The 27,095-nt window shown below is 34.6% G+C and overlaps 2 protein-coding genes across 2 annotated transcripts; one reads left to right on the top strand and one right to left on the bottom strand.

The window, feature by feature from the left end:
- The first annotated feature begins 6,392 nt into the window (after nt 1-6,392).
- Nucleotides 6,393-22,916, top strand: LOC148274060 (sodium-dependent neutral amino acid transporter B(0)AT3). Its single transcript, XM_088237687.1, has 6 exons — nt 6,393-6,592; nt 7,431-7,994; nt 11,138-11,812; nt 15,180-15,541; nt 16,697-16,960; nt 18,085-22,916. The coding sequence occupies exons 1-6, from the start codon at nt 6,464-6,466 to the stop codon at nt 18,269-18,271; spliced, it is 2,181 nt and encodes a 726-aa protein (XP_088093813.1). The 5' UTR covers nt 6,393-6,463; the 3' UTR covers nt 18,272-22,916.
- A 1,791-nt stretch (nt 22,917-24,707) lies between these two features.
- On the bottom strand, nt 24,708-26,126 carry LOC148274059 (uncharacterized). The gene has a single exon (XM_088237689.1). The coding sequence runs from the start codon at nt 26,124-26,126 to the stop codon at nt 24,708-24,710; it is 1,419 nt and encodes a 472-aa protein (XP_088093815.1).
- Nucleotides 26,127-27,095: the final 969 nt, after the last annotated feature.

Below are 27,095 nucleotides of genomic sequence, written 5' to 3'. Positions count from 1 at the left end.
AATTTTGGGTCTATAAAATATGCATGTCTCTGTGCGAGCCTCGTTTTACAATGTGATATTTCTAACGCACGATTCCTTCTTTGAATTGATCTATTTGAATTACTTGTGAATAAATTTTGGTTCTTGAATGTATATTTTAAACATTGTAAACAATATATTTGTTGTATATCTAAAAGTTAAGCTTCTTGGAACAATTGGAAAGAGGGAAAAGTGCGATTTTTGTGAAGCATTATTTTTTATAAAAAAAATTTGAACAGTTTCTAATAGTTTAATATGGTGGTTATAAGCTCTCCCCCATCCATTTGTACGACTTATTATATATTAGTTACTTTCAATACTTACTTTAGACACTGTGTAACACTCTCCAATTCTGGGTTCGCATTCTTTAGCCAAAAAATAAAATATGCATACGGGCGGATACAGAGTAACAATGCCTTCTTAAGATTTACTCAAATATTTAATTTTGAGGGCCATTCTCAACGAGTTGTAAATAGCTCACTATTAGAAAATGGAATCAAGTTGGGGTAGAGTAGGATTCGAACCACGGACCTTTGGTCTGTTTGGTTATGTTTGAGAACCAGAATCTCTGGCCGAGTGTTCTCGTCTTTCTTTCATGTAGCAGATGATCGAGATAAGCTGCATTTGGTGTTGCAATGCAGTGCCCTAATCACCACCGGGTGCCAACAGGAGGGTATGATGATATGATAGACCAACTGGTCCAAAAATAAGAAGTTGTAATATTTTTTTGTTGGGTCCTCTTCATTTGGAAAGAAATGTCGGAAGTCAATAATGTATTTCCTTTATTATTGTACAACAAATAAGTCAATAATTTATAGCGTCTCCACCGTAAACTGAGCAAATATCGCTAGCAGCTTTGGTAGCTTTATTCCCTCGCGAACAGAAAGAGGTGTCGAAAATGCTCTATTTCGTCTACTTGACATTCCAATTTAAAGGCTTGTAATCAAATAATATTATATGTGTAACGTAAAAGCAAACACAATACAGATAAACGTCGTTTTACGCCTGGGTTCCGTTCCGAGAGACACCGGCGTAAAAAAAATTGGCGTAAAATGAACACAAACATAATGGAAGATATAAGATTAGGTTCCGTGTCAAAATTCTAAGAACAATCTAACATCAGTATTTTGAGTTTGTCCAAATTTTTGTAGACAAGGACTGGATTCAACTCCCTGGGGAGCTGTTTATAATAACATATTACAACAGAGATGAAGAACATTTAAGAAAAGGTAATATAAAAGTCTAGGCATCTACAGGGCTTATGACCTGTCAATGGCTGGTTTAAGTGGCCACTTTACACACTGTGTAACATTCATCATTCTGCCTTTATTTAAAAATCTATATTCCTTCAATTCTTTCACCTGTTGATGTTTGTGAAGTTAAAGAGCTGAAACCTTTATTTATGCGGGTGAGATTCATCTAATTGAATTATTTCACCTACATACTAGGCAACGCCTGAAAATGTTATTTTTTCAATTTCTATACTTCTTCATGGACCAGGTAATTTATCAACCAGGTAAAGTGGCCACTTAAACCAGCCATTGACAGGTCATTAGCCCTGTAGATGCCTAGACTTTTATATTACCTTTTCTTAAATGTTCTTCATCTCTGTTGTAATATGTTAAATTAAAACAATCTTACATGTTTATTTAATACACATATCGTATATATATTAAAAATAAATTTTAAATATATTCAATAAATACAGTTTAAATTCGTTTACGAAATAAATAATAATATTTTGATATAAATAATGTTTTTTTTATAACAAATACTAACTCACTAGTTCGTCGGTACTAAATTGAATTCTCACACTTTTTTGAAAAAAAACATCCAATTTCATTTGCTTTGATTGTTTTTTCCTTTCTTGCAGAATCATAGCATAAACTACAAATATTTGAATATTCTTTTAATTATAATAAAAATAAAAAATTATTATAATCATACCTTTTTATTTTTCTTAAAAACAAAACAAAAACTAACCCGAAAACACTTTCACACACACAATAGGCTGCTCGCGTACACGGTAATAGAATTAAACAACGTGTAAAAGTGTGTCTGTTATTAGAATCGCGGCGCCTTCTGCCGTCTGGTGTCGGCCGAACCGGGGAATCCCACGCCGGCACCAACCGGCGTAATTGTAAATCGGCGTAAATTGAACCGGCGCGGCGCAAAACGACGTTTACCTGTATATTATTACATGGTCTAGAAAATTTTCTTTCGAAAATAACATGTATTTTTTTTCCTTTGGTGCTCATTTGTAAATTTTGAAAATATTTGATTGTATTCCACTTTGACAAACTTCTTGCTATTTTTTACCGAAAGGAAACCTTCGATTGAAATTTATTTAAATTTAAAGCCTTCTTTTTGAGGAAACGATATTTGACGAGCTGACTTACAAAACTCTTGTTGGAAATCTAAAAATATCGGAAAAGTTTTTCCGATATTTCCGGTCTTAAATGATATCAAACAAACAGACAATCATATTTCAATCATTCAAACAAACATATTTCAATATTCTTTTGCTACGCTTATTTTATTATTTATTTATCCATAAATATAAAACCTCAAACATAATTGTGTTCTTACTGGAGTACTGGAATATCGTGGGAAGACAACGTAAAACCTAAAATTATTCATGAACATTTAGAAATTGTATCTACGATACATACGATACTACGATACATAGGTACGGTATATTTAAAAAAATAAATTGTAATGTAGTAGAGAAATCAAGTTTTTATTTTATTATTATTATTATGGATAACTCATGTGGCACAATTTTCGTAATATATACGAGGGCGGATTGATAATGAAGCTACCTAGCGCTAGATGGCAGCACAAACACAGAAAAGATTATTTTTTTCCAATTACGATCTGTCAAACGGCAGCTGTTAAAATGTCACCCAAATTTAGTTTATTTGTTGTAGTCGTTTGAAGTAAACAACTTTTGTGGTTCTTGAAAAATTGAAAAAAACGAATTTCGGGCAGTGATTAAACACTATATTTGAAAGGGAAAACGGCGAAAGAGACAAAAGAAAAGCTCGATTAACATTACGGTGAGTCTGCTCCGTCAGATTACATGGTATGATATTGGATTGCTGAATTTAAACGCGGGCGAACAAGCACTGCAACAATACCATCAACAGGAAGATTTACTTTACTTTCCTCGACAAAAAATATTTATTGAAATTTACATAAAAATTAACAATATCTAGATCGCGCCAAACTAATAATAAATAAAAGTTTATCGGCACATTTCTGATACAAATAAAAAAAACAGGAAATTATTATATAAAAACCAAATAAACACAAAAATAAAACTATAAGTACCTACTAAAAATGTAAAAAGTAATACTGCGAATTTGTAAGAAAGGAGAAATAAAGTTCACACATTTTTACACTTCAAAGTTTTGATTTTCGGCGAGTACGTGCTTTAATTGTCCGTTTTTTGCTCGAAACTTGAGTTCTTTACCTCGGCTTGTTAAACAGTCTTGGTAAAATAAATTCTGTTCTACTGCTTCCATTGAAGTTTTGCAATTTAGACTCTACCAGTTTCATTGCTGAAATCGCCCTTGTTCGATAACAGAGTGATTCTAAGTAAACTTATGTAATTTTACTAAATCTGTGTATGTTTTGAGACCACCATTCTCATTGTGAGGACACCAATGAAACCAACGTGCAAAACCCATTATACACCTTCACCATAGTTGTTGTACAAAAATATAAAACCAACACGACGCGCATAGGCAACCCGTACATCCACTTACTCGTATTAGTACTTCATAATCACTTAAAGGAATAATTTTGAATCGTTATAATTATTGCAGTCAACGGTTCGATGCGCCATTGTACGTCTATAAGGCTTCTTTCTAACATTTGTCTTTTATAAAACGCATTCATATGATGCTACATCAGCTCACTAGTTAAAACAGTTCAATAAATTCAAAAGGCAAAATGTTCGCTCGAGGTATTCCCAGAATTTTCAACCAAATACTGTAGGTACGCCAATTGTCTACAATATTTTTGTAGATTTTACAATGTTTACAGCATAGAATTAAGAATAGTCCAAAAACCGCACACGAGCTTAAAACAGAAGGCGACTAAACTACTCATAAATGAGAAGTTTTACGTTTTGACCCATTAGTTTCTTTGTAGACGTAGCTCAGTACGCAACTCCTGATTTGAATTCAACTTTGCCGTGCTGTGTCCTTTTAAAGTGTAGAAATACTGCTAGGATCTTAAAGAAACAGGATGGGATCACATTTCATGTGTAATTAGCAAACGAATGTGTAAGTAGCAAATATAATTCAAAATTGAATTATTTTTCCATCTGTCAGATTGTCGAAGAAATCAAAACGGACATTTCGTTAGTGTTGCCAGGGTAGTGAATTTTTTTACCTTACTTTGCTCATCTAATGAGAGAACTAATGATAATTGGACCTCGGATTAAACAACTCTGTGGTGGACATTTGAACGACATCATCTTTAAAATATATAATATTATTTAACATGATATTCGTTTTGTGGAAAATAAAATTTGTTATATATTTTAAGTTTAAAGTTCATTAATTCAATAACTCCTATTTAATGACCCTTTACGTATCTACCCTGTTGTGTCAATCAATATTTCCGGGTGCACAATAAAATTTTAGAGAAATTAACAGATTGCTTTTTTTAACCTTACATTTGTGTTGTGATTGTATTTTTTCCTATCGTGCAACATTACGCGGCAACATCACGAATGCGCGCGGCAAAAGTGGGGCATAGTGGGGGGATTTTTGGACACAGTCCGATGTATTCAAATATGATTCTACACTTCTTCTGGACTATGCTTAATTCTATGGTTTACAGACATGTTATATTTACTGGTCAGATTCAAAATAATTATTCGGAAAGTTATGTAAAATTCTGAATCATGTGCTTAACCTTTTAGTTAGTGGTTGTCCATTTGTAAGTTCGTATTGTTTTAAAGCACTTTTGTTACCCCAAATAATTAACAATACAATCGGTTAAAAGGAAAATAGGATTACATTTTATGGAATCAGTTGGGGAAATTCATGGTACGTTATAATCCTTTTATCTTTCAATGTATTGCGACTTTCAATGAGTTTTGTCTCTTTTGGAGATTTTCAAAAGCATCAACAAATTAATTTATTTCCTATTGAAAAGTAAACCATTTCATTTTCAAAATAATGCAAGCACTTTAATCTTTGAAATGCTTTATAAAATTTAAAATACTTTTAAGATTCATCAAAAAAAAAAAAGATTTTATTTATATTTATTGTAATGAGGAGTTCAGTATTTTTTTTTAATTGATCAAACTAAGCCAAAAATTTACAAAAATACATTTTTAATTATCGTATTATCAGTGCTATGATTTTTTAGGGTAATGTAATTTTGAATTTACTCCGCGTGTAACGTCAGAAGTTCTCTTCGGTGAGTTCTAGTGATTGGTGAGTTGGCTTCCCGTTAACCGAAAATTTACCGTAACATCGCAACACTCTCATTGGTTGATTCAAAAGAACTAGTGACGTCGTTTAAAGTCATTCATTTTTATCAAAATCATAAAAATAAAAATATCATGCATATTCAAGAAACTGCAGAATCATTAATTTGATGCTCTAATTTTTACCGCGCGTAAGAAAACATTTTTATACCTAATTTCTTGTAACACTGAACTTCCTCATTGCGTATCATACTATAAATTCACAAGCCAAGCCACAAGCCCTGGAAATGGCTAAACTTTTATATTCTGATATCAAAAATGTTCTCCATCTCTGTTGTAATATGTTAGGAGATGAAAAAATTTACTCCTTGTCTACAAATATTTGAACAAATTTAAGGTTATTGTTGATTCAACCGACTGGTCTAAGAAGCATAAAAATAAAAAAATATTTCCAAGCGTTCAGATTTCCAAGTAGGTGAAATAATTCAGTCGCATGAATTTCAATAAAATGATGAATTTCAGCAGAAATAATTCAGTCAGATGAATTTAAATAAAGCTTTAAGCTTTAAAATATTTCAAGTTTTGGCCATTTGTAAGGAGTTTTAAATAACTCACTATTATAAAATTGAAATCATAGAGTTGGTTTCAAACCTCGGACATCTGATCTGTTTGTCTGCAACACTCTATCCACGAGACAATAATTCAGACTTTATAAACATCAAATGATTTTGTTGGTTCCACATTCATTGTAATACAAAATAATCTAAAAATGATTTTCGACAAGTAGTCTTTTACTTCTATTGACTTCCTTAGAGTTGAGAATCTCTATTCTAAAATAATATTATGCACATTGATGATATTAGTTTCTTTTCACAGATAAAATGGCGCGACAGGATGACCGAATCAACCCCAGCCAATCCGGAAAAGTATAGTCTCCACCAATCAGAACAAGTACCAGACATTTTGGTTCAATTGACAGACAATAATTAAGGCAAGATGGCCAATACCGCTCATCTAATGAGGAGGCAGAGCAGTAGGGATCTTCATGCCCAGAAGTCGGTGGATAGGCTGGAGATGAAGGAACTTCGAGGAAGGCTGGTTCGCATGGAGAGTGGAGTTAATAAGGTATACTATTTAAGTTTTAATGAATATTTTAACCGCTGGCGAACTCGTTTTGTCCAACTATCATCAGACATTCAAGCGATATGGCTTGCCCATGTCCACTTCAACCAATCAATCCTTTCCACCATATAACATACTTTGAAATGGCTGCGGTTTCAATTGTTCTCTTTCTGTCTTTTTATGTTATTTCATACTTCTCTGGGCAACATGCAATTTTTGAGAAGACTGCTCGGTAACAGTTGTTGGCTTAGCGCAGTAGTCATAACAGGTAGAGACTCTTATTCCTTTTTAAAAAGTCCTTTAAAATGTTATATGATAAGGATTACACTTGACTACTGTGAAAAATTTCAATGCTTATTCTATATATCTCTTCATTCACATTCCCAAAGATCATCTTTTAAAATTCATTTGCTACTGTCCATGTGGCTCGACTGTGGAATCATTTCCCATCTACTAACTATCAAATATGTTTCAACAGAATTTCTGTTTAAATCACAACTGAATAAACATTTCTTATCTATTCCCTAAATACCCCTCTCTTCCTTTTCTTTTATATCTTATTTCCTTTTAAAGACCAGTATCAAATAATTAATTTAAGCACACATTCCTACATATTTGCTAGTTTATCCTTTTCATTTTAATAAATAACACAACTCATTTTATTGGTTGATTGGAAGAAAATAGAATTTGCACTAAGCCGCTAATGTACAAATAAAAATTTGGCAAAGAAGTCAAATAAATCAAAATAATACTACAAGTCAAAATGATGATCCCGCGAAGATCAAAAACTGACAATGAAAAATAAAAAGGCTTGATAATAATTTTTACTTTCTTTCTCTAGAATCCGGTAAAATATGGTGCTACAAACGCTGCATTTGAAGACACTGAGCCTACACCAGTACGCCTGACACCAATTCCAGATGCAGTCTCAAAAATGGGGTCTGGTGATGGAAAGGGGGTCTTCAAACCGGAAGGAGCAGAAGAGGACCGAGAGTCATGGGACAGCAAACTAACATTCTTACTTGCAACTGTCGGGTACGCTGTTGGGCTTGGAAACGTGTGGAGATTTCCTTACTTAGCTCAGAAAAATGGCGGAGGAGCTTTCCTTATACCATACTTTGTAATGCTCGCGATTGAAGGTATCCCGATCTTCTATTTGGAACTGGCTATTGGTCAGCGGTTGAGGAAAGGTGCAATTGGTGTTTGGCATCAGGTGTCTCCTTACTTGGGTGGTATTGGAATCAGCAGTGCTGTTGTGTCCTTTAATGTGGCTCTATATTATAATACGATCATCGCTTGGTGCTTGTTCTACTTTGTGCAGAGCTTTCAATCGGAGCTTCCGTGGTCCGAGTGCCCTAATAAATACTTTCAAAATGGATCCTATACAGCAGAACCAGAATGCACAGTAAGTCTTTTATCAATTCATAAACAATTGCTTCGTATTTTCAATTTATTATTCTCAATAACATACATATTTAACTGAGTTCCATAACCTTCGAAAATATAATAGACTGTTTAGTTATTTTTATGTACTGATCAATTATTTTTATTAATCCTGTAAAAATTTAAAACAAAACGGAGTATGTATTTTTAAATTCACCAAAACCATTTTTTGTAGCAAGTCTGGAATAAAAATGACCAAGTAAAATTATTTGTACATAATTCAAACATAAGAATAATCAATAAATAATAAGTAAGAGAGATAAGGCGGATGTATTTTTGCTAGCTAAATCTGATTGCATTTTTTAAATGCAGTTCTCTGTTTAATAATTTTATCTCTATTTTGATAGTATTTTTTAATATACTTATTGTGTTGACTAATAAAACAGTTTCCCAATTTAAAAAAATATTTTTCCATAGTTGATATATGCTGATCATTTAAAAAATTCTTTTTGGTTGAATTTTCATTGACCATTTGAGTTATTACTTTGAAATGAACATAATTCTCTTAAATTACTCTCCTATATTCTCAAATATTAATTTCCATAAAAATCATCTTGTATTTCAACCTACTTAAGATTGTAAACTTGAATTTTAAGGAAGACATTATTCGCTGCTTAAAATTAATAATCTAAGCTAATAACTCCACAAATTATGTTTCAAAGTTCTGGTGGAGACATTGACAAATGACAGGGTTATAGCTTCTAATTAAAATTAATCACACACAAGAGCGTAATTTATTTTATTAGCAGTAAAATACTATTTGGGGGAGAATAGAAATAACAGTAACAAGTGTTAATAAGAAATTTTTTATTTTATTGTAGAATTGAATAGCTGATTTTTCATAATAAAATAATAATGATTACGTAGGTAATATATTTTTTAAATTAGTAAGTTCCCCATGTAGTGGTAAAATAGTGATAATCTTAAAATAAAGCTTATCTTAATCTTTTTGCTAAATTTCAAGTTATGCCGGAGTAATGCTTTAAGTATGGACTTCATGAGTGAGTTATCGTTAAAGTTAAACATTTCATTAGTATGTCAAATAAGTTTGTTGGTTTTAACAAGATTGTTATGTTTACTTATCCTTGTAACTTACTAAGGAGCTAATGAGTAGAATTGAGGGTATTAAAAGCAAACTTAGAAATCTCCATTGAAGGAGTTACCGAGATTTTTGCGAAAAACTTTGAAAAAAGAGTTGGGAGATTTCTAATTATACTTCACCAACTCAATGGAGAATGGTTAGTTTGCGGTGTCAAATAGTATAATTGAAATCTGTTTTTGCAAAATTTAGAGACGGTTTTGAATTACGCTATTATTTAGGTATATAGGTTTTTATGTACAGTTTATTTTGGCATGAATATTAACTATAATAAATAAATAAGTATGTTCCTAATTTGTAATAATAATTTCAGAGGGAAAATAATTAATTTGGTCAGTTAAGAAGTTCAGTGGTTTTTATTTATTTGTTAATAGATTATCAAACTCAGCCACATTAAAAATTTTTATGTATCATATTATCATCACTATGATTTTTAAAGTTTTTAAATTTCTCTACCACTGACGTAACTAGTTGTCATCGGTAAGTTGTCCTGATTGGTGAGTTGGCTTCTCAGAAACCATCTAGCCAAAACTGTAGTTGATTAGCAAGAACTTGTGACGTAGTTCATTTCTATTAGAATCATTTTTATTAATTTTTGAGAAACTTCATCGTACAATGAAATGATCTAATTATTACTGGGTGAGAAATATAAAAAATATTTATTAACCTGTAGCACTGAACTTCTTCACTAGATATTAATTCTTTTACTAAACATACATACATACTACTAAGTTATATACAAGAAGTCATGTATTCAACAAATAAATATGCAATACATCAATGGTACAGTTCTGTGTGAAATAAAACTAGAATCTTGGATGAGTGCTTTTAACTCGATGGCTGATACCCATATGCAGAGACAAACCTTAAGGTGAGGAAAGTACATTCTATTGTTTTCACCTTCGGGTTATTCTCTGCTTATGAAATTAGAATGTACTTTCCTCACCTTAAGTTTTGTCTCTGCATACGGGTATGAGAGTTCAGGTAAAAATCCTGAATAAGGAAATCGAGTGGAGATAAGTCCGCCTCATGGTGTAGCGGTTGGGGCGATCGTTTACCATGCTTGAAGTCCTGGGTTCGATTCTTGGAAAGCTTGACCTAAAATATTGATTCATCAAAGAAAAACTTTAATCTGATGACCTTACCTTTATGTGATAGATGAAGGATATAAGCTGCATTTAGTATTCCAATACAGTGCCATATACACCATCGAGTGCGGAGAGGGGTTTGATATTTATAAATGTTAGTTAAATTTTGCAGCAAAGATTTTTTCGAATGAAATATGAGCATAAGGGCTACTAGTAGGATCATCATCATTCCCTTTCTGAACCGTATCTTGATCATTTATGTTACATAAAGGTGAGATGATCAATGATCAGTCTTAGGCTTCAGGTGCCAGTCCAGGGAATTTTAAATACTTTCGTGTAAAAACACATTTTTAAATAAATATTTCATGTCAACCGTGTCAGGAATCAAACCCAAGACTTCTTGCATGGTAGGCAAACGCGCTGACCACTCCTTCACGAGGCTGCCGTTTAGGATAGGATATATCAAAAACAGATTTTAATGTTAATCTATGGGACAATTCGTAAAAATAAGTCCAGTTTTGTGTAATATAAATTCATTGATTTTATGGACGTTGTATTAGAAGATGTTATATGTAAATGCCGAAATTCACATCTCATACTTCCGAGGAGAAATTCTGGGAAAAGTCATTTATATAACTCGATTTTGGCCATAGTGGCTCATTAGTCACTCAGCTTTATTACTATTGATATATTTTTCCCCTTAAGAAAATAATCTGAATACTAAGTATATTAATTAAAAAATAGTTCATATTATTTTACCATGTATGTACATTTTATAACAATTTTTTTGAAAGAGATACAAACTTTTATTTATCTCGGGATAAATAAATAGACTAACATTCTTGTACCGTTAGTTAAGTGGGTCTAAATTTTTTTTGGGATAATATGTGAAAAATGAATTGTCATTTCTATTTTCAGACAAGCAGTCCAACTCAATATTTCTGGTACCGAACTACTCTCATGGTATCAGAAGATATCAACACTCCTGAAGCATTCAACTGGAAAATAGCTTTAGCTCTTATCATTGCTTGGATCCTCGTTTACATGTGCATGATCAAAGGAATTGCATCGTCCGGGAAAGTTGTTTATGTGACAGCTACGTTCCCTTACATCGTATTAGTGATTTTCTTTTTCCGAGGAATAACACTGAAAGGGATGTCAGATGGATTATTACACTTCATAACACCGAGTTGGGGAAAGATTTTAGACCCAGTCGTATGGCTTGAAGCAGGAACACAAATATTTTTCTCTCTCGGACTGGCCTTTGGAGGACTCATTGCCTTTTCGTCTTATAACCCCGTTAATAATAACTGCTACAGAGATGCCATAATGGTGTCCATGACTAATTGTTTGACTTCGATGTTCGCTGGGGTAGTTGTGTTTTCGATTATTGGATTCAAGGCAACGATGGTACACGAGAAGTGTTTGGAAACGAGGAATGCTACTTTGGTAGCGATACTCGGTATTGGATACGATCCGAATAGATTGCCCGCTGAAGGGTCTATTGTGAATATTACGAACACGGCTGGAGGTATTGACGCTATTATAATGCCACACTTGAAGGAATGCGATCTTCAGAAGGAATTGGATAACGTAAGTTTGATGGAAATATTTTTTTCAATATTAAAATAGTGAATCACTTATACCTGTATGCAGAGACAAAACTTAAGGTGAGGAAAGTACATTCTAATTTTAAATGCAGAGAATAACCCGAAGGTGAAGACAATAGAATGTACTTTCCTCACCTTAAGGTTTGTCTCTGCATACGGGTATTAGTAAACAAAACCTTTATTATTACAGTGCAGTATATTAAAAAAATAAGGGAGTAAAAATTTTATCATTTATATTTAAAATATCAATGATTGGTTAAGATCTAAATTTGTTGCAACAGAGAGGGAAAACATTATTGAGAAGGAAATATGGATGTATAGGCATTTACAGGACTTATGACCTGCCATTGGCTGGTTTTAGCCGCCACTTTACACACTGTGTAGCATTTACCATTCTGCCTATGTGTAAACATTCACATTTCCTCAACTCTTCCGTCTGTTGACTTTTGTAAAGTAAAAGATCTCAAACCTTTATCAAGTGGGTGAGATTCATCTGGCTGAACAATTCACCTACTAGGTGAAAACAATTTTCCAGTTTTTATACCAGTTAGTTCAATCAACAATGTTTTGAGTGTGTCCAAATGCTTGCAGAGAGGCTAGATTTCTTACCTAGGGAGTTATTTTGATCTAAATTTGTTGCAACAGAGAAGGAAAACATTTTTGAGAAGGAAATATGGATGTCTAGACATTTACAGAGCATATGACCGGCAACTGGCTGATTTAGGGAGAAAATCTAGCCGGTCTGCAAGCATTTGGGCATACTCAAAACTTTATTTATTTACAAACATAAGTTTATTGTACATTATTTAAAACATAAGTCCCAACTCCATGGGATTAGAAGTCCTGTGTTGAGATGGGACGAGCAATTAGTTGACACGGACACATGAGTATATCACCACAGATATAGGATCAGAAACATAAAAAAATATTTAAAAAAAAACATATATATGGTACATCAATATGGTAAACTCAAACATTCGGAAAATCATCAAGGAGTTTCCTACTCAAATCCCTCCCACTAAGGAAAATCCAGTCCTTAACTCCTTTCTTGAAAATAGTTTTTGTTCTTGAGAGCTTAATACGCTCTTCCAAAATATTGAACACTCTCGGTGCGATAAATAAGAGATGTCTCTGAGCAAAAGTCTTACGGGTTTTTGGGATGACATAATTCATGCTCTGGGAAAACCTCGTACCTACATTCTTGATTTAATTTTACTATTTTTTTCAATTTATCATGTCTGTATTTGGGCAAATGAAAAATAAAGTTGTGTCTGTGAAATAAAGGGTATTTTTTCGTCATGATAAAACTATCAATTTTTTAATTAATCTTGAAAAAAAATTGTATCAATAGCTTTTCTCAGGTAAAAAATACTGAAAAAGGAATTCAAGTGAGGATAAATCCACCTCATAGTGGTTATCGTGTGTTTACCTACCATGCTCGAGGTCCGGGTACGACCCCTGTAGGGACCACGTGAGATATGTCCCTGTACCGGCACTGTTATATACATGATTGACTTATGTTGTATACATAATTGATATATCATGATAATAATATACAACATCGGCATTCAGGCTTTCTTGGGGCATGGATGCATGAGGGAATATCTGCATCGCTTTGGGTTGCGAGACGATAGTTGGTGTCCATGTGATGGCATTACTGAGCAGGCTGTAGAACATCTTCTAATATACTGTCCAATGTTTGATAGGCCGAGATGGGAGCTTGAATGCAAAGCAAACACTCGGATTGCTGCGACTAATAACCTAGCTGAGCTTCTGAACTGTAATGATACACGGAGAGAGACTGTTCGATTCATTACAGGGACGATCAAGTCGGCTAAGTTATTTAATGGTGGTATCTAGCTTGACTTTTTTATTTTTATTATTTGTTACTCTAGAGTTATTTTGTTTATTCTGATTCTGCTTTTATTTTTATTATTGTTATCTAGGGTGAAAAATGGTTAAGTCAACTGAATATAACCTAAAGATAAATATATTCGATAAAACCTTGCATATAACAAAAGAAAGGTACAAATAATTTGCAACTAAAAAAAAAAATAAACCTCGGCATTCACTTGTAAATAACATAAGAATTTGTTTAGTTTTCCACCAGTCTGACAATATCGGTCACGATGAAACCGGGTCACTGGTGAAAATTATAAATAATAAAGGAAAGAAAAACAGTCTTTTTATTATTTTAATCAAAATAAAAGATAGGTTATTTGTGTTTGTTTCCACCCTAAAGCACTGAAACTTTTCATTAACCAATATGCATAAATATCTCCGAGTAGTAAATCTCTATAGAAGCCCTTAAGCTCTATTGCATAGAACAAAAGCATTCTAAATTCTCGGTTTGGTTTTAGTTTGGTTTAACAACAAACGTGTAATGGATGGTTTCGGTTGCAATTGGGAAATTTCACGTACTACAAATACGGATTAAAATATATAAAACGAGTTTATAATAATTAATTGTATTTTCAAAATCAATATGGATATTGTGGAGAAATGTTTTCATAAATAACTTTAAAAAAGAAAATATAAAGAAATATGTCACTAAAAAAACCCAACATGTTTGGCATTGATAGTTGTGACGTCAAGATTTGTCCCGATTTTCTAAAAAAACTTAAATGGTCTGGAACAAAGTTGAAAATGAACATGAATTGTGACGTATTAGGAGTGTGGCCAATGCAATGACCGTTTTTGCGGGAATTAAAAATTTAAAAATATTTTTTTTGTTTTAATAAGTGCAGAAAAATTATGTTTTTACTGGACAGTATTTCATATACCCTTATAGCTTTAAAACTGTTAAAAAAAATCATATTTCCCTATTACCATCCCGGTACCTACGGCCATGTTGTATTGCTGTAACCTGAAGCTAACTTCATGGTCAATAATCATAATAATAATTAGGGTTTATTACCAAAAATTACAATTTCTTTATCTACCACATACATACTTAGGTAATAGATTTCTCTGGATTATGTCTAGTCTGCCTAACTAGGTACAACCTGTTTTAAGGCAGACATTTTTATGCAAAAATAAACAATAACATGACTACCTACTAGTTAATTTATTATAAAGTAATACAATATTTAAATATACCATTTATTATTTTAGAATGTTTTTTAGTAAGTTTTACGATTTTTCTCTACCCAAATCCAGTAACCATTTTGTGTACAAATATTTTATTTTACTTAATTACAAATAGAATGGGTTTTCTCCATATGGGCGACTCTATTAGGTTATTACTCTTTGAGAAATATAAATTATTTTCAATATTTGTTCTTTTCATGGTAAATTGTATTAATGAAACATAATATCATATTGTTTTACATTATTTTTTCTGGTTTTAGTCAGCCGCAGGTACCGGTCTCGCATTCATTATCTTTACGGAGGCTATTAACCAATTTCCTGGGGCCCAATTCTGGTCTGTGCTGTTCTTTCTAATGCTCTTCACCTTGGGAATCGACTCGCAGTTCGGAACGCTGGAAGGAGTTGTAACATCTATCGTGGATATGAAACTATTTCCAAACCTGAGGAAGGAGTATTTGACAGGAGGGATTTGTTTAGCTTGTTGTCTCTTATCCATGGGTTTCGCCCACGGTGCTGGAAGTTACGTATTCCTCTTGTTTGATATGTACAGCGGCAATTTTCCCCTTCTGATCATCGCTTTCTTCGAGTGTATTGGGGTTTCATACGTATACGGATTGAAGAGGTAAGTTTATATACATAGTTTTTCACTTTAAGAACCATGAATTTGTTCAACTTACCATAAAATTAGAGTTTAAAAAGAGAAACATAATAGCTACAAAAATAAGAAACACGAGAGTAAAAATATGTAATATTTTTTAAAATACAGGACTTTATAATTGTAATTGTAAACATTGTAAAAAATTTCGGCCTCTTGGTGTATTGGTCAGCGCGTTAGGCTACCATGCAAGAGGTCTCAGGTTCGATTCCTGACATGGTTGATATGAGATATTTATTTAAACAGGTGTTTTCACACTAGAATATTTCATAGTCATTGGACTGGTATCTGAAGCGTAAGCGTAATCTTACCCTTATGTAACAAAATTAATCAAGATACGCTGCGATTGGTGTACCGATGTAATGCCTTATGCACCATTAGGTGCTGAAAGATAATGATGATGATGATGATGAAACAATTATTTGACAAATAAAAATTAGGAATTATTTGGTAAAGTATTAAGTAAATAATTATACAAAGTTCAATTTCAGAGTATATTAGTATACCTACCTAGTTTTTGTAGATTCTAATTATGTAGGTACATGAAACATATTTTACAAAAAAATATATTTCTGGTATTGTCAAAATAAAATAACATATAATTTGATAAAGGGATTTGTGTAAAAGTTTGATTATAAACCCATTTAACTATTACCACGGCTGCATTTAAAAATTGTTTCACAATTTATGATAAACATTTGTAAAATATAGGTACAGCTTGAATAACAGCTATTACTGAATTAAACTGCACTAGACTGTACTGGAATTGATTTATGTTACCACGCTTTTTGGCCCTTTTAAAGGTCGTGTTCCATTGTTCTTGATGTCTCTGTGGCGTGGATGAAATTGATGTACTCCAAAATGTAGCACAGGATTTTTTTATCGAATATTGTAATTGAGAATTAACTTCCTGTGTGTAATGTAAGTGTTGCACAATACAACGCATTATGTTAAAAAGAAAATGCAAAGTTGCTTTTTTTAGTTGTTATTTTACCTGTATTCTAGAGAGATTACAGGTAAAATAGTTTGGCAGGTTTATGTGTCATCCATCTATGAACGTTGTACCCACGCACCATTTTAAAAAATGATTCTGGTAATATACACCTTTGTATATGTTTTTAGATTTGCTGATGACATCGAGTTGATGACAGGTCAGCGGCCTGGACTTTACTGGCTGATCTGTTGGAAATATCTGTCTCCTCTAGCCATGCTGAGTATCTTGGTAGCGTCCTTTGTGGAGATAGCCAGCGAAGGCTCGGGGTACCAGGCCTGGGTTAGTTCCACAGGACAGTCAGAGAGGCGACCCTGGCCCCTATGGGCTGTACTGCTCATCTCCTTACTCATTTTGGCATCAGTGTTGTGGATTCCAGCAGTCGCTATTTGCAGGTGAATGAAAATGAATAATTTTTGTAATTGTATTGAATTGGAAAACAGTAACAAATGAAATTCATCATTACAAATACGGGCACTGTGGTGCAATTAATCAGAAAGACAACTGTGAAACTTTCGTTGAGGGTTCTATTCCAGTTGCAAGAAAAAAAAATCTTAACTGGTTCTGGGTGTTTTTTTCTTTACTTCCTTTCATACCCTCTCTTTTCCACCAGCTGATAAGCCTCTAGAACAGCCACACCCAACCTTCGGCCTGCGAAGTATGAGAAAGAAAGGGTTAAGTTTATTTGCTTTAGAATATATAGCGGGTTATTCCTATTCCTATCCTAAAAAATTGCCTATGGTAATCAGCAACCCACGAAGAAATTAATGAGACAATTATTATTGCCTCATGCATTTGTGTTCTAGGTTTATAATTTTAACTCCGTTCGCTTTAAAGTTGATACGAAATATTAGTTTAAGTTATTGTTTTAGTACTATTGTAATATAATATTTTTCAGTCTGTGATATGCCTACATCTATTAAAAAAATATATTGGCAAAACAGCAAAATGATGATAAAACATCAACTTAAAAAATCTACAGTTCATTTTTACTGTTTCATTTTGATATCTTAAATTTGAAATATTCTATGTGACGGATAAATCGAATAAGTTATTAATATTTTTGTCACTCACCCATACCGCATATACACAGACTAGGAAATTAATGTATCTCTCATATTGACATTTTTAACTCTAGTCTCTGTGAATTCAAATCATCTCTCCATAAATATTTTATGGTCTTCAATAGTAACGATTAATAAATTATTTGCAAAAGCTACTTAGGCCAATGATCTGGTGTTAACTCATTTTATATTCATAATATACCGACTTTTTTATATCTTTTGTATGCTAACATACATACATAAATAATATGTTTTTCTTGTAATTTTTCTTTTTCTTTTTATACCCTTGTATTAATATTGTTTTTTAAATTTTTGTATATCTAACTAACTCATTATATTGTAAAAGGCACTTGTGTCGTATAATAAATAAATGATATAAAAAAGTTAAGTATTGAAAATATGGTAATTGTTCTTGATTGTCAAACAACATACAGTTTCAAATATATTGTTTACAGATACTTTGGAATATGTATAATCGATGACAATGAGAAGGCATGGTTCCCGGGAGAAGAACTTAAGGAATTCCATGGAATAGTTGATCACGAAGTAACAACAGCTGAGACTCTCTTGTTCTGTATAAGGCCGGATGGAAGGGAAGGATTATGTTGCGTCACTGGTAATGATGATGATGATGAGAACTAGGTAGATCCACATTGAGAGTAATTCAGAAATAGCTCAATTGAAAGGCAATTTAGTATATTTTCAAAGCATTATTTTTATTGCTTTAGGCATATTTATTATACACCCAATTTAAACACAAAATAGAACTGACAAAAGTCCATAATTTCTAATTAAATGTGGATATATTTTATGGTTTAAACTTTTTGAAATGTATTTTAAAGCAATTGTTTCTGAAAATTTACAATTAGTATAATTATGTATAAATATTGTTTACATATCTCGATAAAAGAAAGTCTGTTATATTCTGATGGCGTTATCAATTAAAAATAATCAAATATTTATTTTTATGATGAACAAAATGTGTATTTCATTACCAATATTTTTTTTTCTATAACGATCATTTCATATTTTTAATAAATTTAAAAGATATTAAAATATTCAACTTTCCAATAGCCGTTTTTAAAATATTTGTAATTCATTCATACTTCGCACAATATCAATTTATAATTACCGTCCTATTCATATACATAGCTCCCAAAATTAGATATCCGAAGTACATAGATTCATATACTTTGATAATAATAATTATTACACGTTACAATGAATGAAGATAATAATGTTAGATTTCTATGTGTAAAACATCAATATGAATTTACCTATTTGATATTTTAGTGGTTATACTGATGAAAAATAAGAACAGTGCTCTTATATTTTAGAAAATTGTTATGTATGTCCATTGTATATTTATAATGAAATTATAAAACAACAGATTGGGTTAGAAAAATGATTAAAATGAAATGAGTGTTGATGAATGGTGTGTTGTTAAAAATTGTTTTGTGCAGTTGAATGGAAGGATATGTTTGGTTTTGATATGGTTCATTTGATGAGCCTAAATCTAAATATGATTACAATACCCGGCATTAAATAAGGTGCATCGGGCTTAAGGAGACCGCCGGCCTAATCGGCTAAGTTCGGCTTTGTCATTTATACATGTACCAGACTCGTGCGACGGGGACGACACTATAAAGTCGGCAGTCTCTTTCTCAAGCCCGATGTATTTTATTAACTACCGGGTACTGTATGTTTGTGTACCTATTTGAAGCACTAAGGGCCAGATGCATAAAAAAAGCCTAAAATAAATAATTGTTGCAAGTTTGTCAAAATGTACTAAATAAGTTGTTTTATTTAACTTTTTCATGCAAACTCTTTTATTCATTTTGACGAAAATGCAACAATTATTTAACTTAACTTTTTTTATGTAACTGGCCCTAAATCAAATCTGTGAAAGGTATTGTAATGGTTCAACAATATTGTGGAGTAATAATATAGATACCATAAGTGTGTGAATAAATTAGCTTTTATGGATTTCTGTGACTTATTGAGACTCCTAATTTTGGAGAAAAGAATGGTGGACTTCTTATTCAAATGCTATTTGGATCTTCTGAATTTAGTGCAATATTAATTGAGAATAATTGAGCTGTTAATTACTCAATAAAATTATATCAAATTCTCTGATTCATGTACGTAAGACTTAATTATTGAAATTGAAAATATTTTGTAGAAAGTATTTACTGTAATTAATTTTATGATATCTATATCAAAGCAGCGTATTTTATCGACAATAAAACTTATTTACGAATTCGTTAAATGCGATTCTAATACTTAAAGACAATAAATAATCTTTGTCTGTCTACAGTTAATAAAGATATTTAGTATCACTTGTTTCTATTGCACTTTAAACATAAATATACATTCTTTATATTCACTAAATGTTGGCTTCACTATCTACTGTTAAAATAAATTTAAGAAATGGACAATATTATTATGTATGTTTATATTACGACGTATTTAGCACATCATAGTTAGGTATTATATGCGGAGGCAACGAAACGACTAAGTGCAAAAAGTTGAAAAAAGAATGTCCATGCAACTGTTATAATTCTCATTACATTATGAATCTTGAACTATAATTTGATAATCAAAATATATCAAGTACTTGTACTTACATGAGGTTATTTTGCACTTATATACAAGCCATGGAAGTACAAGTAGAATTCACCAATTAATATGGCGACTCGCGTGCTGAATACGCCTCCTGCACATAATATAGACATATTTTTCCGTACATATAGGCAGCTATCTCCTTTCATATGTTTCGGAAGATGGTTATTGATATGTCTATGTGTGAATCTGCAAGTGGATATATACGTTGTGTTTGTATATTTATCAACTGTCATACGACACATTTGAAATGTTATTCTTCTTGATTCACAGTCTGTCATTACGTATTGGGAGTTAACCCGTAAAGTAATGCTGATGACAATTGTACAATAAATAATATGTGTAACAATGTTATTATATTTTGTGAAATAATTATTTATTTACATAATTGTATATCTTCATATTACCATACATGGTCCTATTATAATATGGTCTAAGGTATTTGTTTTAAATATATAATCAAGACTGGGCTTTGAAACACAATTTGCAGAGAAAACTTTGGAAACAATTATTGATTTTTATAAATTTGAAACTCATTCACCATTGTTAATACCCAATTAATGCTTTGAAAAATTATACCTACATTTGTACTTACCCCATCCTCTGAAAACATTTTCTTGTTTATAGCATTGTTCGTATTACATATATGAAAAACAAAGTTTTATTTCATGATACTATATAAAAAAATGTCAAAACCTTGATAAATCTTTGCAAAAGTTATGTTTTATGAGTCCATGAGATAAAAAAAAACTATTAATGAATGAAGGATTAAAGATGATATAATATTTACAAAAGTTGAAATTTTAAAATGTCCTTAATGAAAATGAAGAAGAAAATTATTTATTCATATCAAAATCATTTATACTATAAAAATTATGCATATTGGCATATGAAACATTGAACATATGTTTTTTTTCAATAATTCAACAAGAGATATATTATATTATTTTGCCTCTGATTTTCTTTTACTCAACATAAAATTACCTTACTAAATGTGATTGGAACTTTAGTTTGTTATCTAACATATATTATTATATTACCTATGCATACCTACTTAATATTTAAATAATGTATAGTATGAAAAAAACCTGACAATAAAAATTAATGACAGGATTTTAAAATCTAATGACAATATTATTGTATTTGTATCATATTGCACATGTTATTAATGAAATCACAGTAATATTAAAATATTGATGAACACTATACAAATATTTAGTGTTGAGACAATAGAAAAGTTTTACCTACCATTAAAACTTATATTATGTGCCCAGCCTTATTTGAAACCATATTGAGATAGCGCCGCTAAGTTCCTACTTTGTGTCACTTTTATGTTCTTCCATTGGCACCACTTCATTACATTTGGGTCATCCTAGCAGAAAATCCACAAATTTTTTGTCTGTGGATTTCATGTGTTTATGTTTTTCATAGAAAACTTCATTAGTCTCAACAGGCAGAAATTGCCCTGGTTTCAAATAAGGCTGGGCACATAATATAAGTTTTAATGGTAGGTAAAACTTTTCTATTATGTATCCCATGCCGTTATTTGAAACCATATTGAGACTTGTTTGTTATCGCCTGGTGACCAAATGTAAGACACACTAATGTGAATGTTAGGCTTAAGTTTGTAAAGGTTCAAATAATGGTGCCATGGAAGATGATGTACAGCTATTGAAGTTAACCACTTGTCGGCAATAATATTTAGCGAAAGTGTTGGCACTTTGCCAATTTCCCCTTGTCAGGATATCATCCAGTGTATGGTTTTGCAGCCAGTTGAGAGATGCTACTGCTGATCGAATACTTCCGGGAGGAGATGAAACCCCAGAATCTTTCAGTACGGATTTAACCCAACCGGCTATTATAGCTCTAGTTGCGGGTTTTGGCTTCCCGCATGTAGAGATGAAAAGAGGACCTTTTGTAACAAGGGATATTCTTCTATCCGCTGACATCTCTATTACCTTTCTTATCCAAAATACCGGGTCTATGTTCTGGCAATCAGCTTTTTTCAATCTCCAACCGGATTGCTGATGTGTAGCCGAGTCAGTCTTAGAGCCAAATATGGGCCACAATGATACGCCCTCGTTATCAAAAATCACTCTATCTCGGGTGCAGTGAAGTAGTGTCAAGTCATGTACCCGACGCCCAGAAGCCAATAGGAGGAGAGTACAAGCTCTGCGACTCGCTTCGAACAGAGTAATTTTCCGAGGAGTATTTGATTTCAACCAAGCGATGACTTTTCGGGGATCCCATATAGGAGGTCTAATAACTTTTGGTTTTGCTAATTGAACTGACTTTAGAATTCGCTTGACCAACGGGTGGGAACTAAGGCGGCCTTCTAAATGTGGATTACAGAATGTAGAAACCACTGACTTGTGGAGAAGGATTGTACTAGCTGCTAGTTTGAGTTTCAAGTGTAAGTCACAAAGGAATCTAGCAAGCTGACTGCCATTGGGTTTATAAGGATTTATCCTTTGTTTAGTTGCCCACGCGTGCCATCGTTTCCAAGCTGCTTCGTAAGATTTTAAAGTGGACTTGCGCCAAGCGTTTCGGAGTAGTTCCTTTTGACGGTGTGACCAATTTGTGAGGCTGTTCTGCCACCCCCACATTTCCAAACTTCCAGGATTAATGTGTCTGTGTTGGGAGGTGGCTTGCCCGTCCCTGTGTCGATCAGAACCTTGCCGAGGTTCTGCACCTGAAAAGGCGGATCCAGAGCTCGACTCTTGAGATCTCCTCTCCAAAACACTTTCTGCCATCTGGGAGCCACTATCAAGTAGGTTCCCTGAGCTTCGTTCAGATGCCTTAGAACTCGCGGAATGAGACACGGTGGCGGGAAGACCCAGGCCAGTTTGTAATTCCATTGGCGACTGAAAGCGTTGTGGAAAACCGCATTTCCGTCGCTCTGATTCCAGGATGCGTACGCTTGTACGACGTGTGATGTCGCTGAGGCGAACAGGTCTATTGATGGAACTCCCCACTTTCTGAATATGGCGGAAGTGGCTTCCGGGAGAAGATGCCATTCTGAAAGTGTTTGCTGGCGCGATAGACGATCGGCGATGCCGTTGAGTCGTCCCGGGAGATAATGAGCAGACAGACTGATGTGGTGCTGGTCCGCTATCTCCATTATTTGGCGGGTCAAATTCAGAAGCGTCTTTGACTTGGTACCGCCCTCGTTGCGCAGATAGGAGACCACTGTTTTGTTGTCGGACTGGATCAGGAGACCCGAGTCTGACAGCTCTAGCGCGTGTGGAGACATGGCAGCCAGCACGGCGAGCATTTCCTTCGCATTGCAATGTAGGTTCCTCTGGTGAGGAGACCACAGCCCGCAAAGTAACTTGTCGTCTAGCATGGCTCCCCATCCTGTGTCTGATGCATCCGTCGTCAGTAAGTGTTGGAAACCTGGAATGTGGATAGGGCTGCCTCTCTGCGCGTTTACCATCCACCACTTTATTTCTTCTATCGCTGCTTGAGGGATGACAACTCTGCGAAACGGACGTTGGTAGATCAGCCTGTGGCTGCACTGTTGAAGGGTCCTGCAGTTCAATCTTCCTCGTGGAACCACAAAATGGGCGAAGTTTAAGAATCCTAGGAGGCTTTGGGATTCTTTCAACGACCACGTCCTTCTTGCAATCAGTGATTCCCCGAATCTTCGTAGCCTGAGACATTTGTCTTCGGGTAGCACCTTCTGGTTTATAATGGTATTCCAAGTTATCCCTAAAAAATCTACCTGACGACATGGAGTAAGCACTGACTTCTGCAGTTGAAGCTTCCACCCTAAAGTCTGTAGGTGCAAGACAAATTCTTCCGCCTGCCTCCCCAGCGTCTCCAGGCATTGATTCACTAAAAAGAAGTCGTCCAGGTAAACGACTACTCGAAACCCTTTTTCTCGGAAGCACTGCGCTATCCAGTTGGTCACTGTCGCAAATATCTTTGGTGCCGAGCTTAGGCCGAATGGTAAGCACGTCATCTGGTACAACTGTCCCTGATAAACTAAACGCAGGAACCTGCGGTGAGAAGGGTTTACCGGAATGTGAAAATATGCCTGCGATAGATCTATTTTTACCATCCAGTCTTTTGGTTGTAAGAAATCTGGGATCTGCCGAACGTTTATAAGGCTGAACACTCCTGGTTCCACAAATCCGTTCAGACCTTTCAGGTTTAGGACAGGTCTTGTAGTCCCGTCGGATTTGGGTACCAGGAACATTCTGGAGACAAATGATGGGGAAGGATTCACCTTTTCCAGGATCTGGTGGTCCAGCATCTCTGAGATGTGACATGTCATCATTTCTGATTGCTTTGTGATGATGTCTCGGTTTAGGTTGACGGGAAAAACTAAAGGGGGTTTGCGGACGAAGGGGATCCTGTACCCACGTAAGACCTCCAGAATTACCCGTGGAGGGTCTAACTCCTCCCACTGACTTAGGTGGTTTTGAAGCTGACCCCCCGAAACATCACACAGTCATCTGAAGCATCGTCTATCCGACTGATGCCGACGTGCTCCCTCCCTCTTGAGTCCCGCTTTGAGGGTTGTCTGTCGTCTCGTGTCGCGAAACCTCCGTGTCTCCACATTCGATTGTTTAACAGGGCGTCGGTTACTATCCCGAGGGACAAAGGGCTTTGATGGCAGAGTCCTTACCCCGGATGGACCAGGCATAGGTTCGTGGACTCGTGGTTTGGGGAAGCACTTGTCCATGCCTCCCATTTTCTGGATGACCGAGGACAGCGCGACTGGCTCAAACAGAAACTCCTCATTCGGAGGAATTCTCCGGAATGCCGTCTGAATATTTCTGTCTCCCAAGGATTTGAGGACAGCTTCTCGTCTCTGCTGGATGACGCTTGCCCTTTTTCCACATACCATCTGGGTTAGGTCCTTAGTACATTTTTGGTAGTTAGATTTAGGGCCAAACAGAGAATGGATGCATTCCTGGAGCTTGCTGGGATTCGCAACCGCCAGCTCCTGCATAGCCGCTGCGAAATGTTCTCCCTGCATCACCATGGCATGCAAAAGGGCAGCGCAAAATGAATCTTGAGATGTCAGGGAGTCACTTTTTGCCAGGTACCTCATCTCGTCATTCAATTCCATGGCGGAATAAAGCGGCTTTGCGTTGTACATTTTTTGTACGTCAGCAAAGCGCACGTTACTCCAGTCCTGGGTGTTAAGGTGTTGGAGCCGAACTCCCTTCGCGATTCTCATTTCGTCCGCCCTCGGAATAGACGGCTCAGCGAGGGTCGTTTCTATTTCCTCGACAATGAGGGTCGGGTGTCCTCGGGCCACCTCGAGTTGTGAGGAAGACCACGATTCTTCCTCTGACATTTCGGCCTCCGAAACATCCCTTTCGCGGCTGACCGGTGCATGGCTGCGAGTACCCTGCCTCGAAAATGACAAATCGCGTTGCCCGGGTCGCGATTTAGGACGCGATGACCGCGTTAGTTGCCGCTTATGGCGAGACTCGCGTCTCGCGGATCGTGGTGTGCGCGCTCGCTCGTAAATCCTCGATCGCGACCTCGAACGAGAACGTGATCGTGGAGAGCCGGAAGATTTGCGTCGGGATCGTGAAACGCGCGCACGGTAAACACTAGATCGTGATAAAGGCGAAACGGATGATCTGCGTCGCGCTGGTGAATTTAGACGCGGCGGGTTCAATGCGCTAGTATTTTCGAGCAGTCGCGTTACCGTATTGCTAAGATCCGCGACCTGCTTCGAAAGTGCGTCGAAACGCGGGTCATCCGCCGCCATTTTCCCGCGGTTTTCGGACGCCGGCTTGTTAAGTCCCATTTCTGGAACCTCTGGCGCGTGTATAATGGCCGCGATCTCAGTCGGCGACAAATCGTTGCACTCCCGTATTCCCGCACGTCTTTTGGACAATACTTTCGGCATTTCCGTTCGCTTTTTTGTTTTTTAATGTTCGCTCAAGAAAACGTAGTGACTTTGATGAAACAAAACACACTAATGAAGTTTTCTATGAAAAACATAAACACATGAAATCCACAGACAAAAAATTTGTGGATTTTCTGCTAGGATGACCCAAATGTAATGAAGTGGTGCCAATGGAAGAACATAAAAGTGACACAAAGTAGGAACTTAGCGGCGCTATCTCAATATGGTTTCAAATAACGGCATGGGATACATAATAATATGTTTACGAAAAAAGTGAACAGTTAACAATTATGAATACGATATGTATTTTAATCTCAAACTATGTTTTTGTGTGCTATTATACCTTCTATATAATATTTTATGTGTATTGTTCGTGGTTAGAATTCCTGACAATATCCTTACATTTACGTTTGACTTTTGAATAAAAATTACGCAATAATCAATAAGTCAAAAGACAGTGAGCTAATGACCTATGTATGTAATATAACATATACATATTATATTTTATTCTTCTCTTTGGAAAACATGAATACTTATTACCTATATGAATATACAATAATTACTATACATAGATTGTGATAAAAATCATAACTATTGTAAAGTATGAATGTAAAAATATATTTTAAAACTCAGCAATTTTCTTTGAGACCTTGTAGTGAAAAAATATTCTATATCTAGTCTAGTCTGTTGCTATTTTTAACAGAAAGATTTTTTTATATTTTTATTAGGAAATAAATAATAAACTTATTTGCAAAATGACAGTAAATATGGACTCCTTTGAGTGCTGTATTTTTCTTCCAGAACATAGCAAAAAAAAGTTGCCTAAAAACCTTGTTACAAGTTTTATTTATCGTTAATTACACGAGTATGGGTTCAAGAGACTACCTTTCTCTTCCATCGAAAGGGATAACGGTATTAATACAAAAAGCTTTATTATAAAACTGATATCACCGATGGAGAGATTACTTT

Source organism: Micrasema longulum, unplaced genomic scaffold (assembly GCF_059751315.1).
Source record: "Micrasema longulum isolate JH-2025_06_02 unplaced genomic scaffold, ASM5975131v1 h1tg001767l, whole genome shotgun sequence".
NCBI lineage: Eukaryota > Metazoa > Arthropoda > Insecta > Trichoptera > Brachycentridae > Micrasema > Micrasema longulum.
The sequence above is the reverse complement of the archived record's forward strand: the minus strand, read 5'-3'. Positions and strand labels throughout refer to the sequence as shown.